The 14,016-nt window shown below is 36.4% G+C and overlaps 1 protein-coding gene across 1 annotated transcript in view; it reads left to right on the plus strand.

Moving 5' to 3' along the window:
* Nucleotides 1–13,704, plus strand: part of PPP1R21 (protein phosphatase 1, regulatory subunit 21) — a gene marked incomplete at its 5' end in the record, with an annotated part of 14,166 nt that extends 462 nt beyond the window's left edge. Inside the window, 10 exons of the mRNA XM_010286432.1 lie at nt 689–781; nt 2,634–2,761; nt 3,136–3,288; nt 4,081–4,173; nt 5,344–5,577; nt 7,003–7,038; nt 8,264–8,380; nt 9,305–9,403; nt 11,471–11,599; nt 12,734–13,704. Of these exons, the coding sequence (XP_010284734.1) occupies nt 689–781; nt 2,634–2,761; nt 3,136–3,288; nt 4,081–4,173; nt 5,344–5,577; nt 7,003–7,038; nt 8,264–8,380; nt 9,305–9,403; nt 11,471–11,599; nt 12,734–12,763 (1,112 nt within the window). The remainder of the gene's footprint in view (nt 1–688; nt 782–2,633; nt 2,762–3,135; nt 3,289–4,080; nt 4,174–5,343; nt 5,578–7,002; nt 7,039–8,263; nt 8,381–9,304; nt 9,404–11,470; nt 11,600–12,733) is intronic.
* Nucleotides 13,705–14,016: the final 312 nt, after the last annotated feature.

Below are 14,016 nucleotides of genomic sequence, written 5' to 3' on the forward strand. Positions count from 1 at the left end.
CATGGACATAATGCAGGCTTTCAAATGACCAAGCAGTCACATGTACTGCATTTTAGATAGTCCTAGTTAACTGTAGAGGAGAAGAAATGACTGTAGTTTTTTATAGTGTGGTTGACAGTATGTCTTTTGTCATCTCTTAATCATGAAATTGTTAATAAACTACATTTATTGCTAATTATCACTTCCAGTTTCTCCTGTTCCCAAGATTATTAAACTGTAACTCTCATGGTAATGACTAAATAAAATCAGGTAAAACCTTTGTGTGTAAGTGTGTGGGGAAACTATCTCCAAATGCATACTGTAAATAAGAGGAAACAGCTATTGTATAGCCTCAGGTTATTTCAGTCTTACTCCTTAGAAGGACCCAGATGGTCCCTCCTATATCAGTGAGCATGTAAATCTTTCTGCATGCGTAATTGCTTTTTGAGACTGAAACAGTTGATATTTGTAAAATCTGAATGAAATTTAGGAAACTTGGAAGTCTTTTACTTGCCTACTCTGGTAAAATTTGGTGTATATACATTTGATATTGAGGGGGAAATGTAAATAAATGAATCTGCTTGTGATTCTCATACTCCATGCAAATGTTTCTAGTAGGTGGAAATTGGATTATTCTCAAAGCTAACTATTTTCAGTCATGGTCAAATCTTAGTGTTGTTTTGTTTTCCTTTCTACATGGGACTCTTAGGTACAAAACCAGAAGGACTACTTAAGACAAATTACAACTTGGTGTTTACAAATATTGCTGCAAGTCTTCATGGATTTCATGATATTTTAAAAGGTGAGAGCACAGGAATATTGTTACGTTTCGGCTCTGCTGCTTTTTTTTTAACATAGCACACAGGTACTCTCTCTGTAACAATGTTGAATGTATAATATGTGATAAATCTGGTTTGTTTTGCCTTTACAAGCTCAGATAAGAAACTAAACCTACTAACTATTTGTTTTGGACATGCATGCATGTTTTTTCCCTCCTCTATTCTGTTAGCTTTTTTCTTCCAAGTTGCTGAAATATTTAATAGTGGCGCTCTAGATCTTCCTGAGTAGTATCACTTCCTGAACTTCATTGCTATAGTGGAACTAGCATACAGAATGGAATGCCATTAAATGTACATATTTTCCCCTGCTTATGTACTGTTGACCTAGTACCTGCCTTCAAAGTGGAGTTTTTCCTTACCATTTTTAGGTTGATTACTATTTTTAACAAGAATATGTAACCAAAGCGTACGAAGAAGTCTGTGTTCTTTTTGAAACTTAACTTCCTACTTGAAAATGGCTTACCTGTCTTTTATCAGAAGAACATGGATATGTTACATTTTCAGTGAAGTAATGTTCAGTTAATGCTCAGGGAGTTTTAAAACACTGATGTTTATGTATATCCTAGAATTTTTGTACCATGTAGCTATTCCTAGGAAGAAAATAATCCATACAAGTGAATAGTTTTCATGCTAGTCAGCTGTTTAAACATTAAGCTTTTATAATTCTAAGCAAAATTGTGTTTCTTTGTTTCTTTTAGTAATAACATCAGTAACATACCCCATTTTGCAGAGTCCCTGTTTTAAAAAAAGAAAGATTACATTAGAGATTGTACCTCAAACAGAATGAGACACTAAACCAAGAGTTTTGTAGCATGGATAAGTTTATTGATAAATACCGTCTACCTCTTAATATAGTTACTATAATATAAAATCAATCAAATAGAAGCAAAGTACTGAAGAAAACTGTCAGTAGAGTTCATTAGCTAGCAACAGAAATGTTGTGCTTAACATCTCAGGCTCCCATACTCCAGAATGCTTGATTTATCACTTCTCTTTTTTCCCTTCCCAACCCAAACTAATTTCCAACTATTTAAGCTTACCTTAGGTTATGACTTCTGGTGGTGATGACTTGGGTTTTCTCCATTCTGTAGCAATAGTACTTTATTATAAAGTAGATGTAAAATGTTCACTTGTCAAAAAATTACTTATTTTTAATTAGGCGGAGTTGAAAATGTTTATTCTTACATGATAAATACTTGAGTCTTTTTAAATTTTGGTGCCATTGAAATTAATTAGTATATTTAAGCTAAAATGTTTTTGTGAATGACTTAAAAGGTTTTGTGGGGTTTTTTCTTCCTCTCTGAAGACTATTGTGTTAATTTTGCCTGAAAGAATTTTAGAATATGGGAAGTAGCATTCTAAGCTTCTCTAGTCTTTTAGATTTGTTCTGACAAAATTGAAATATTCTTCCCTTAAGTCATGTAAGCTTAACACTCACATATTGAACATGACTGAAAATTCTACTTTTAAGTGTCCTGATATAAACACATGGGAAGTATATGTGTGAAATGAAGTGCTAGTTCAGTGTGAGCTTGGATCCCCTGTACAGCTATGATTTTTTGAATACAGAGTGCATTTAAGTATACACCTTTATTCTGGCTTGTGTAACAAGCATAATGTATATTCTTTATGATCACAAACAGTTGTCAAAGGCATTATACTGAAGAACTAAGAGTATCTGGACTAAACTTTTATACAACTTACTTAAAAAAGGGAGAAGCATGCAAAGCCTGAGGTCAGAAGCTGAATTTGAAAATGGTTGCTGAAACAGACAAAAATTGTAATTTGACATAAATGTGTCTTTTCTTTTTCTAGATATTTCCAAGCATTACAGTCAGAAAGCTACTTTAGAACAAGATGTTCCAACTGCCACACAGAAACTCATAACTACAAATGACTGTATTTTATCCTCTGTTGTGGCTTTAACAAATGGAGTGGGCAAGGTAATGGATATTTTTGTTTCAATATAATGCCCTAACTTGTGCAAGTTGTGATTTTTTTTTTTTTTTATCTTTGAATGATTTGGAAAATGTACGTGTGGTGCTGATATTAATAATCTATACTATCAGGTTTGTTCTAAGGTATTTTCAGGCTACAAGTTAAAAGCAACTGAATAGGTGATAAAAGCAGATACTGTGGAGAGGATGCTTGGTGTTAGTAAGGTCTATGTTATGTGGAAGAGCCTGTAGCTTGTTTGGAATTCTTGTTGTGAAGTCCGGTTTCACTAAATACTTGTCTTTCTCTTGAAAAACTAATTGCTCTCATTAATCTTTCTGGCCAACTTAATTCAAAAAGTGACTCTTCTTGATATATCTAGATTGCCTCGTTCTTTAGCAACAACTTAGATCACTTCACTACTTCATTGAGCTATGGCCCTAAAGGAGGAACAGAGTTCATCAGCCCTCTTTCAGCTGAGTGTATGCTGCAGTACAAGAAAAAGGCGGTTGCTTACATGAAGTCTTTGAAGAAGGTTTGTTTAGTTCGTGTACTTGCACAGAGAAAACACAGTTCTGTTGGTAGTTGGTTATGCTACTCTATATATTCTCTATAAAGAGAATATAATCTAAGGCTTTTCAATATTTGGAATGGATGAGATTTTCTGAGAATCTTTGGCCGAGGAAATGGAACCCTCAGAGTAGTAATGCTATTGAAAAATTTAGAGAGCATAGTTGCTCTTACAACTTAGGGTATGTGCCAGTTCTGCCATTACCCATTTCCACTAATTATTTCTGTGCCAAGACTCCAAGGAGAAGGGAGTAGCTGCTTATTTAAATTTCCTCCCATATTCACCAGGAATATGAGTGAATGACATCATATTCTTATACTTGTATTCACTGGAAGACAGTGGAGAGCAGCAGCAAAAAAAAAAAAGCAGCTGAAAAGGAGGTACACTGGAGAAAATGTGCTGAACCAAAGGATTGAACACTGCCAGATCTCCCTGTTGTCTCTGATAAAATTAACAATTAAGTGATGGTGTGCTTAACAGTTGTTAAATCAGTTTACTGCAATGTCTTTAAAGTGGACCTTAAGATGCATTTGATCAGTAATTAACACCTGAAGTTTTCTGAGAGCTTTTTAATCAGGTGTGCATTTTGGGGCAGTATTTTTTTGTGAGCTCAAACAATTTTTCTACTGTCTGGTAAACACTTGGTAGATATTTTTCCTTTAGTAAAGTAAGGAGGGCAATAAGAAAAATAATTGTACAATACATATTCTGATTTTCTGTGAAACATGTTTTGAGGTTTCTTTTATCATTCTGCAGCCCTGTGCAGATTCAGTGCCTTATGAAGAGGCTTTAGCCAATCGCAGGGTTCTTCTGAGTTCCACAGAAAGTAGAGAAGGTCTTGCACAACAGGTATTCTGGTATAAATTTTACTAACATATATGATAGTGTATTTTATAAAGGTAAAGTAGTATCAAATAATCTCCATATATTTATGTGTATGGCTGTTTGTAAGTATATGTGCATTTATTGAAGCTTAAAATTAGACTGCAGATGTCTTGTAGAGTTTTGAAAGTAAAACTTATCCTTGTGAGGCTGGGTTATCCAAGACTTGTACATTCTGCAGGTACAGGAGGCCATGTAGTTACAAGAGAGAGGATTATGCCATTGATCTCTTAATTTATAAATACAAGAAGTCAGGCAATCTTTAATAATTCAAATAAATGCAAAAAAAAAAAAGACAATAAGGCATACTGAAGAATTAATTTCTAACGTTATATAATGTTTTGAGTGCTTTTTTGGACTATGCGGGATTTATTAGCACTGGTCAAGAACAATGATTTTTTCTTTGCAGTTAGAGTCTAGTAATAGATTACAGTTTATCATTCTTGCAGTATGCATATGTTTGTTGCTTGCGGGGAGGTGAGGCAGAGGGAGGTTAAATGGTATTTAAAAAGCCTACACAGTTTGCCCATCTCCTTATATGAATGAGACTAATACTAAAACTTCTTTATTAGCTTGAATGCTTAGATCACTGTCATTGAGCTTTTACAGAAGAGAAAGACTTCAGTAGGTTTTTTTTGTACTGGCCAGTATTCGAAGTGTATTAGTAGGGGTGAGATGAATTTCAACAGAAATGTGTGGAGTGATATGATATGTACTGTTCCGTAGTTGATTTTGTATCTGGACTAGGGGGTTCCTCTGTGTGAGGTGGGGCAGCTGGGAGGGAAGAGATTGCTTGTCTTTCTAGCATAGAACAAGACAATGCTAGTGCCAGGCACACGCCTTTCAAGTTTTCATAAAATTCTTCCCTGCTTTGATTTTTCACCTAATATGAAGTTGCCAGTTCTATGAGCTGGATCTTTGTGATGCACGTTTTAGACTAATTAGATAACATGGTCATTTTTGACATATGACCACAGTTAAGCATACAGCCTGAATCTGTAGTTGTTTACCTGCTGCATTATTCATTAGCTCACTTATGTAATGGTTTAAAATAACACTGTCTTCAAACATTTCCTGTGTGGGGCTTTTTTCCCCCTTGTGTTCAGTAACCTGGACTGTAAACTTTCCTCCCTAAAGGTCCAGCAGAGTTTGGAGAAAATTGCAAAACTTGAACAAGAAAAAGAACACTGGATGTTGGAGGCCCAGCTAGCTAAAATAAAGCTAGAGAAAGAAAACCAAAAACTGAAGAACTCTCTTAGTGGACATTTAACTGAAACTATACAAGAGCGTCCTGTTTTGCCAAATGTGTCTGAACAAAAGAAGGAAACTACAGAAAAGAGTCTGAGGGAACCTATTAAGAGTACTAGTCTGGTAAGTGACCTTTTTCCTTCAATAAAGAAAAATCCACTTTCTTTAGTAGTAGTAGTGTTTGATCAGTGGAACACTAATAATGAAAGCTTTTTGACTGTGAAATGCATTCACACTTGGGCTCCTTGTATTTGCAAAGCTGCTTGCTAATGCTTTCTGCAGAGCTTAGAACTTTTTGGATTTTGAGACTTTGTTCACTGTCTTTAGTATCAATGGAGATATTTTTGTAGTTCTATACTTTTATGACTGAGGGGCAAATAATAGGTACTTCTAGATTTTTCTGACTATGTAGTTAGGAAGCCTTGCAAGACATATATCTCTCAGGTCATCTCTGAGTTTCCAGTACTTTTTTCATCTCCAGGTATGTTAAAGCAAACAGAAGTAGGTAATTAGTATTTTTAAATGGGTTGTAAGACATTACAGGTCAGTTTACTATAGGTTAATTTCAACATCAAGAAGCTATTCAAGCTTTCAGTGTTCTATGGAGCACGAAGTTTTGGATATGGAATGCATTCTGTCCTTGCTCTTCTATGTTGGTAAATTTTTTTTTTTCCTGTTTATTACTAGTATTTAAAAGGGGTTGGCCTTTGCTCTGAATTAACACTTCTGAAGTGGTATTATCGGGGTGTCATCTGTAAGAAATAGTCTCCTCAGCTCAGCACTCAATAGAATTCTTTTTTTTTTTTTCCCTCCCCACTTTCCTGCTCCAGGATAAAAATGACCAGTGGATTGTTTTGAAATTCTCAATTTTGAAGTAAACTGGCATCTTAAGTTTTTAATCCTGTATTTGATCCGTTAGGAGTTTGAGCTTTTTCTAGCCATAATGCTTAATGTAACTCACAGGTCAACATAGTATATAATATTTCATATAAACCTAAACCTCTAGTCCTGCTGAGGTTGGGGAAAAGACCCTCTGGTTCTTCCATGAAACTTGTTATTGGCATACAACTCTCTGCTAGAGTTCTGTCAGTGCTTCACTGACTGTCAATGTAATTTACTAGTCAAGGTGGAAAGAAAGGAATTCAGAAGATACTTAAGAAATCCAAGTTGGCTTTCCTTACTTTTAAACTTGAAAAGTAATGTTTCAATGTACTAATGTACCTCTGAATTAATTTCATGTAATCAAGCAGTTGCATAATTGTATAGGCTAACTGCATGTTTTTGCTTTTATTGCTTTTTCTCTGTGTACATTGTAAGGCAAAGGATATATTTGGAAAATTGGTGTCAGCTTTAATTCTGTTCAAGGCATTCATTTATGTTATTACCCTTGTATGTGTTACAGGTGGAATTACTTAAATTTGGTTTGTTTTAACTGTTGCAAGATCTTTTTAATTTTAAAATCCCTCTATGACTGAAGCCAAAATGACTTGCAGCTATGGTATCTATTTTTGCAGTTCTCACTTAAGTGTATTTTCTTCCTTGTTCTAGATTGGAATGCTGACTGTAACTACTGATAATGAAAAGGTAATCTGTTTTAAACGTTATCAAAGTACATCTGGTAAATACTTCAATTCTGATTTGTTAAACTTATTCCAAAGGTCTAATTACCAAGAAGACTGCAGTGTAATGGCATGAGTCACCCATGTATCATGAGACACTCTGTACTGTATTTTCAAGTTTATGAAATCCATGTATTTCTTAATTGTCTTCTGTTTAGTGAACTGTTATCTTTTATTCATGTAAGCAGTGTGAGCTGTAGTCCAGGTCTGCTTTCTGTAATTTGAGGAAAGCATTGGTCTGTTTGTACTTCAGTAACCCTAACTGCATTCCAAGCCTCAATTCTTAGCTCTTGAGGAAAGGCTCAAGCCACAAAAAAGTCACTGACTGTAGTGCCTGGTGTTCAATATTTAAGTACAGGCTATCCCAAACCAGAGGTCACACCAAAAGAAACTTTGAACCAGCTGTCAGACTGAATGTTAACTCATTATTTAGCACTGCTGTAGTGTAACTCTTGCCCCAGCAGGGACTTAGCAGAGTAAGATTCAGTGCTTTCCCTTTTCTGATACTGCAGGGAACTGACGTGTATTTTACTTTACTCCTCCCTTTTCTTGTGAAGGTATGATTAAAAAGGAGTGGGGGCCAGATAATAACTGATAAAAGTTCTTAAAAGCTACTGCAGAGTGCTGAACTTGAAGGTAATGACAAGTCATGTGAAAGCTGCCTGTAGTGGTTTCTCTGTAACTTTCAGTAAACTGGTGAGATGTGAGGTGGTGTTTTTTTTTTCTTCTTTTTTTTCCTTTAAAGTTCAAATGCCTAAAGACTTTAAACTTCGGGACCACGCAACATTAGAAGTAGTTCTGATTGTTGTGATCTTCTGAAATTTAGTTATGCGAAGGAATTCTTCCTTGTTGGGAAAAGCCAGTAAGTTTTTATGTAGGTGAAAGTAGTCCTCTTTCTGCAGTGGATTTTCACCGTCATCAGAGACTTGTAAGAAGTTAGCTTCATTTAACATATCATCTTCAGTCAGCTCTTTGTCCTTTAAGGAAGTCTGACATTGAGTCACCATCAGAGTGACAAATTGTAGAGTGACCTGCTGTAATTTGTCTGCTGTGTTTGGGGAATTTAATGCTTTTGGGTAGAGCAGCTAGGCCTCAGGAGGGAAGAATTCAGTATAGAGGACAATGTTGTGATGCATGTATTCAGTCTACTAAATTTAAATATTTATCTGCTTAAATCTTTGCTTTGCCAGGCTCCAGATGTTGAGTCTCGTGAAGACCTGATAAAAAACCACTATATGGCAAGGATAGCAGAACTTACATCTCATCTGCAGCTTGCTGACAGCAAATCAGTACACTTTCATGCTGAGGTGAGCATGCAGGCAGTGTCTGAAAACAGTAAATCCCTTTCTAAACTTTGCACAGGCAAGTGTTATGACAGTGACTTTAAATATATAGAACATAATGTTTCATGAAAATCTGTTCCTGGAATATGTTTTTTGGTTGTGGTCTAGTATGCATAAAAATAGATACTGTAGAAAGACTTTTTTAAATAAATCCTTTGGTAGCCTTGTCTCGGGTGTATTTAGTATAACGTGATCATGTATAGGCTTGTTCATATAAGCTGAAGCAGCTGGCTTTAGTTACCAAGCTAGTTTTGACTTAATTTTGAATGACATCAGCATCACTTTAAGATTATTTGAGTGTATTATGAAGTGATGAAAACAGCTCTCCTTTGAGAAATTGGTTCTTAGGTATGAGTTATACTTAACTTCAAGAATTAACAAAACGAATCATTGTATCTATGGTTTCCTGTTTTCATTTAAAATCATGAGGTAATTTTCTTGAAAGTAGTGGCCACTTCAGTTTGTGTAATTAACTGATGTGGAATATACGAAAGCTCCAGGTTGACAGAGCAACTCCTCTTAAATATTTTTTAATGGTAGATGACATAGTTTGGAGGAACCATCTTTCTCTGATATTTGAGCAATATATGAAGTGAGTTGTTTGTGATGCTTTTTACTTATGAAATATTTCCTAGTATTTATGCGAAAAATATGATATTTAGAGGATTGGCAATATGGTAATTCTGTAAAATGAAACAAAAATATAATGTTAATTATTACATTACCTTTGCATTTTAAAATGTGCACAAGCTCTGACTAAGTTTCTTGAAATCTAAGGATTACAGAAAGATGGAAATATCCTGAGCAATCAGTTAAAGATGGCACAAGGCAATACTCTGGAACTAACTTTCCTCCCTTCTACCCTTCCTATCCTGTTCTGATTGACAGTGTCGAGCACTTGCTAAAAGACTGTCTTTAGCAGAGAAGTCCAAGGAATCGCTTGCAGAAGAGTTGAAACTAGCTAGTCAAAACATCAGTAGATTACAGGCAAGTAAAATGTTATCTAATAGATGCATTTTGTAATCGTGTGTAAGGGGAAGTTGGAGGAGAAAAATTACAACAATTGAGCATAGTCATGCTTTTACTAGGTCCTTAGTTATGTGATGTAAAAACTCTAATGGTACGTAGAGAGGAGACTTAAATAATGTACTTAAATCCCATGTATAAAGTTGAAGTGGAACATGCTTGCAAGGAAAAGGTTATAGTAGCCAAGCCTGTGTTTTAGCACATTTGATGTCAAGGCTTTTTATGAAAATCGGGGGGGGCGGGAGGGATATGTCAAAAGGTGTGGTTGTGTGGCTGATTTCAGATGATACACCAAATTCTTAGTCCCTTCTAGCACCTGGGACTGAAAGTCTTAGAAATGCCAGGGTGTTTTTTTTGAGCTGGATAGCTTAATATTAAGAAAAATAACTTTGGGGTAATCTTTGAGAAGCTGTTGTTAACAATAGATAACAAACTGTTACACCAGACATCCTGTGAATGTTCTGTCCCTTTGTCCTTGCCCTCCACATAGCTGAGAAAGGAGCCAATAGTAAAACACAGTATATATAAATATTCAGTTCATAAATGCCATCATGTTTTCTTTATATTAGTTCATATCTTTATTGCTCACCTGTCTGAGATGGTGAGTACCTAAAATGCTCAATACAAGCAGTGAATATAATGGTATACATGTAAAAGAATTGTTCAAAAACACACGGTGCTCTTTGGATTTGTTCCTTTAACAAATTCCACAATCAATGTCAAACTCAGCACAAGATGATAATCTCCAATTACATATTAAACTTGCTAAGAAAAGATAGCAGGCACACCATTTGTACGTTTAGTAGTCTGCATGATATTGAATCATAGAATTGTTTAGGTTGGAAGGGTCCTCTGAAAGTAATCTGGTCCCCTCCTTTGGTCAGAGCAGAGAGAGTTCAGATCAAGCTGTTGAATCGGGAATTTCCTGTACAGCCATGCTGGTCTTCTGCCGCAATTGCTCCACTTCCCAAACATTGGACTGTTCCTTGCTCTGTCCTTGATCATTCAGCTTTCCTGGGCCCCTTTAACTTCGAGGGCAGTTTTATCTGGCATATTGCCAAGCAGACCTTGAAAAAGCCAAAATCTACTCTTCTTAAATCTAGGGTTGCTGTAATTCTACTATTCATCTTGCTTGCTTCCCTCAGGATCTTAAATTCCACTAACTCATGGTTGCTGCAGCCAAGGCTACCATTGGCTTTCACATCCCTGACCAGCTTTTCCATATTTGTGAGTAACAGGTCGATCAGAGAGCATCTCCTAGGCCTATTGATCACTGGTATCAAGAAGTTCTTTACCACACTCAAGAGAACTCCTGAATTGCTTGTGTTCCACCTTGTTGCCCTTCCAGGAGATGTCAGAGTAGTTAAAATCCCTCATGAAGATCAGGATCTGGGGTTGGGAGATTTTTGTCTGCTTGTAGCAGATGCCCACCATATCGCCCTTGTTCTCTGATCCCTAACTATGAGATCTTAATTGTCTTCAAACCACTTCTTCACATAAAGCATGATTTCTTCTCTTTTCTCCTGTCCTTCCTAAAGTGTCTGTAACCCTTCATTGCTGCGTTCTAGTCATGCACGCTATCCCACCAGCTCTCTCTAATCCCAGAGAGTTCATAGCTCTACAACTGCATGTGGATTGCTGATTCCTTCAGCTTTGTATGCCATGTATGTTCATGTACAGGCTGCACTCTAAGCCTATAAACTTGACTTGTTTCTTGGCTGGAAGCAGTGTTGGGAAAATTAGCTGTTAGTCTTTTATGTAAGCCATAAAAAAGTGGGTGAAAACAAAGTGTAAAGGAAACAGAGCAAAAATAAGGGGAACAGACCATGCATGAGACTTCAGGTAAAAGAAAAATAGCTATTGACTTTCTTTCATAAAGTGTTTTGGGTTTTTTTTCTCCAATTATTTAGCTTAATTGCACACATTCAGCATCAAAAGTGTAGCTTACGAAGTGGAGATGGACGTTGGCTGCTTTGCCAGTTGACACTAATATGAGCAAAGGCTTCTGGTTATTCTCTTTTCCCTTAGGATGAACTGATGACGACAAAGAGAAGTTACGAGGATCAGTTAAGTATGATGAGTGACCATCTCTGCAGTATGAATGAAACCTTAACTAAACAAAGGGAAGAAATTGATACACTAAAGATGACTAGTAAGGTAAGCTTCCAGGTGTTGACACTAGGCATTGCCTGCAGGTTTGAGGTCTATAGGTTGCATTTGGCATCCCTGCAGCACTACTCTTTAACAAACCAATTCATAAGCTATAGTTCTTATTGTTGGCCAGTTGGAAAGAAAACTCCAAGCCTGGTCCTGCACATTTTGGTGAAGAAAAATTCTTGCAAAACATATATGTGGGAAAGAACAAACACTTTATGTCACTAAATCACTGTGATTAGATCACTGTGTTCAGTTTTGGGCCCCTCACTACAAGAAGGATGCTGAGGTGCTTGAACATGTCCAAAGAAGGGCAGCGAAGCTGGTGAGGGGTCTGGGGCACAAGTCTTATGAGGAGCAGCTGAGGGAACTGGGCTTGTTCAGTCTGGAGAAGAGGAGGGTGAGGGGAGACCTTATCGCTCTGTACAGCTACCTGAAAGTGGGTTGTGATGAGGTGGGTGTTGGTCTCTTCTCCCAAGTAACTAGTGATAGGACGAGAGGAAATGGCCTCAAGTTGCACCAGGGGAGGTTTAGATTGGATATTAGGAAAAATTTCTTCACCGAGAGGGTGGCCAGGCATTGGAACAGGCTGCCCAGGGAGGTGGTGTGGAGTCATCAGCTCTGGAAGTGTTCAAAAAACGTGTGGATGTGGCGCTTCAGCACATGGTTTAGGGGTCATGGTGGCATTGGGTTAATGGTTGGACTTGATGATCTTGAAGGTCCTTTCCAATTTGAAGCAATTATCTTATAAGGTTGATATTTTAAACATCACTTAAGGGTAAATTATGATTTGACTTGCCTTCGCTGCCCTTACAGTATTAGTGGTGTTAATACAATTGAGTGTCTTGGGACATGACTCAAATGTCTTTTCCACAGGTTTCGATTGAAGTAAGGTGCTGTTGTTCTTATTTGGAATATCTGGTACTTTCCTCTGTTATGCCTGTAAAGATAAAGGGATTTTCAGAGCAAGCAGTTACAGGCTTCCATTATTAAAAACCTATAGATTGCTTATTTTCAGTTTGACTGTGCTGCTTTGTTTGCTGTAGGCATAAATTATCAGATGTCAGGTTTTATATGTTATCTGTCTAAATTTTCTTATCTGAATTGTATGTTCTGTTGACTTGTTTCTTGTTGCAGGGAAATTCTAAAAAGAACAAAAATCGATAGCTTACGGCTAACCAGCTGTCTTCGGAAGCTGCTGCTGCACAGGATGGAGATAGTGAATGTTCATTGTCCAATTCCTGTTTCTTCCAGGAAGCAGAGGGTGGTATTGGGTCTAGTAAAAACTGATTTGGTGTGTAAATGGCTTTAAAATATTTAGAACTTGTAACAGATAAAACAGAACTTAATGTTGTCTCTAAACCAGGAAATACACACTCTGTGGATAATTTATATAGTAATTACCTTCAGTTTTTACTGTGCACTTTTTAAAACCAGGTTTTAATTTCATGTAATAACTTCAGATTTTGTATATTTTCAAATATGATTATGCATTAACAAATTTGGATCAGTGCAGTAGTTGTCTATTTAAATTGTCAACATGCGTACATTCCTTTACTTGTTAATAACAGTTTAAAAATCGGTTTTGAGACATTTTTGGCCATGCAAGCTGTGCAGTTACTGTAAATGTAGTATTCCTGTTCTCAGCCCTCTTGAATTAATTGGAATTGTGGCTTTAAATGATTTCTATAAATTCACACAAGTAAATGGGATCATTATTGTATTTTAGACTGCAATAGTGGAAACTTCTGCTGCTTGATTTTGGCACTTTGGATTTTGAAGTAAAGAGCACAAATAGCTGAATTGGGATTCTTCTGTGAAATTGCTTTAAGCCCTTACTTAGGCGTTTTGTTTACACATACATGTATATAAACTGGTTGAAGTAGCTGTTTAAAGCTAGAGGAAATTGTGATCGTAATTTGCCCCAAAAGAATGAAACAATAAGTGTGTAGAATAGATCAGCTTACTGTGCTCTCTTACAGTAAAGAGTATGAAATATGTAGAAGATTTTTAAACACTGAATCTGCAAAAAGTCTTCATGGAATTAAGTCCTGATGGATTCACTGGGGGGATGCACATGACTTTTCCTGTGTTTTGGGAAGTTTGTGAACTTTAGGCCTTTCCTAAGATTTTTTTTTTTTAAGTGAAGTCTAATACCACGAGTTTTCATAGCATATTTTTTTTTGTTGTTATTAATCGGATGCTGTGGTGCTCCACACTTTACACTGATCTTCTGTTCCATAATTTGCATTATGGCACTTATTGATCCCATAAGGGTTTATTCTGATATGAGCTGTGTTGATATGTATTATTAATATGTAATAATAAAATCAACTACATGAAACCAGCTTGACTTTTTTTCTTAATTCTGGTTATACCTAGGTTGCCCAGTGTAGTATTGCAGTAAGATGTTAATTGCT

The sequence above is a fragment of the Phaethon lepturus genome, unplaced genomic scaffold, assembly GCF_000687285.1.
Source record: "Phaethon lepturus isolate BGI_N335 unplaced genomic scaffold, ASM68728v1 scaffold19454, whole genome shotgun sequence".
In the NCBI taxonomy this organism is placed as follows: domain Eukaryota; kingdom Metazoa; phylum Chordata; class Aves; order Phaethontiformes; family Phaethontidae; genus Phaethon; species Phaethon lepturus.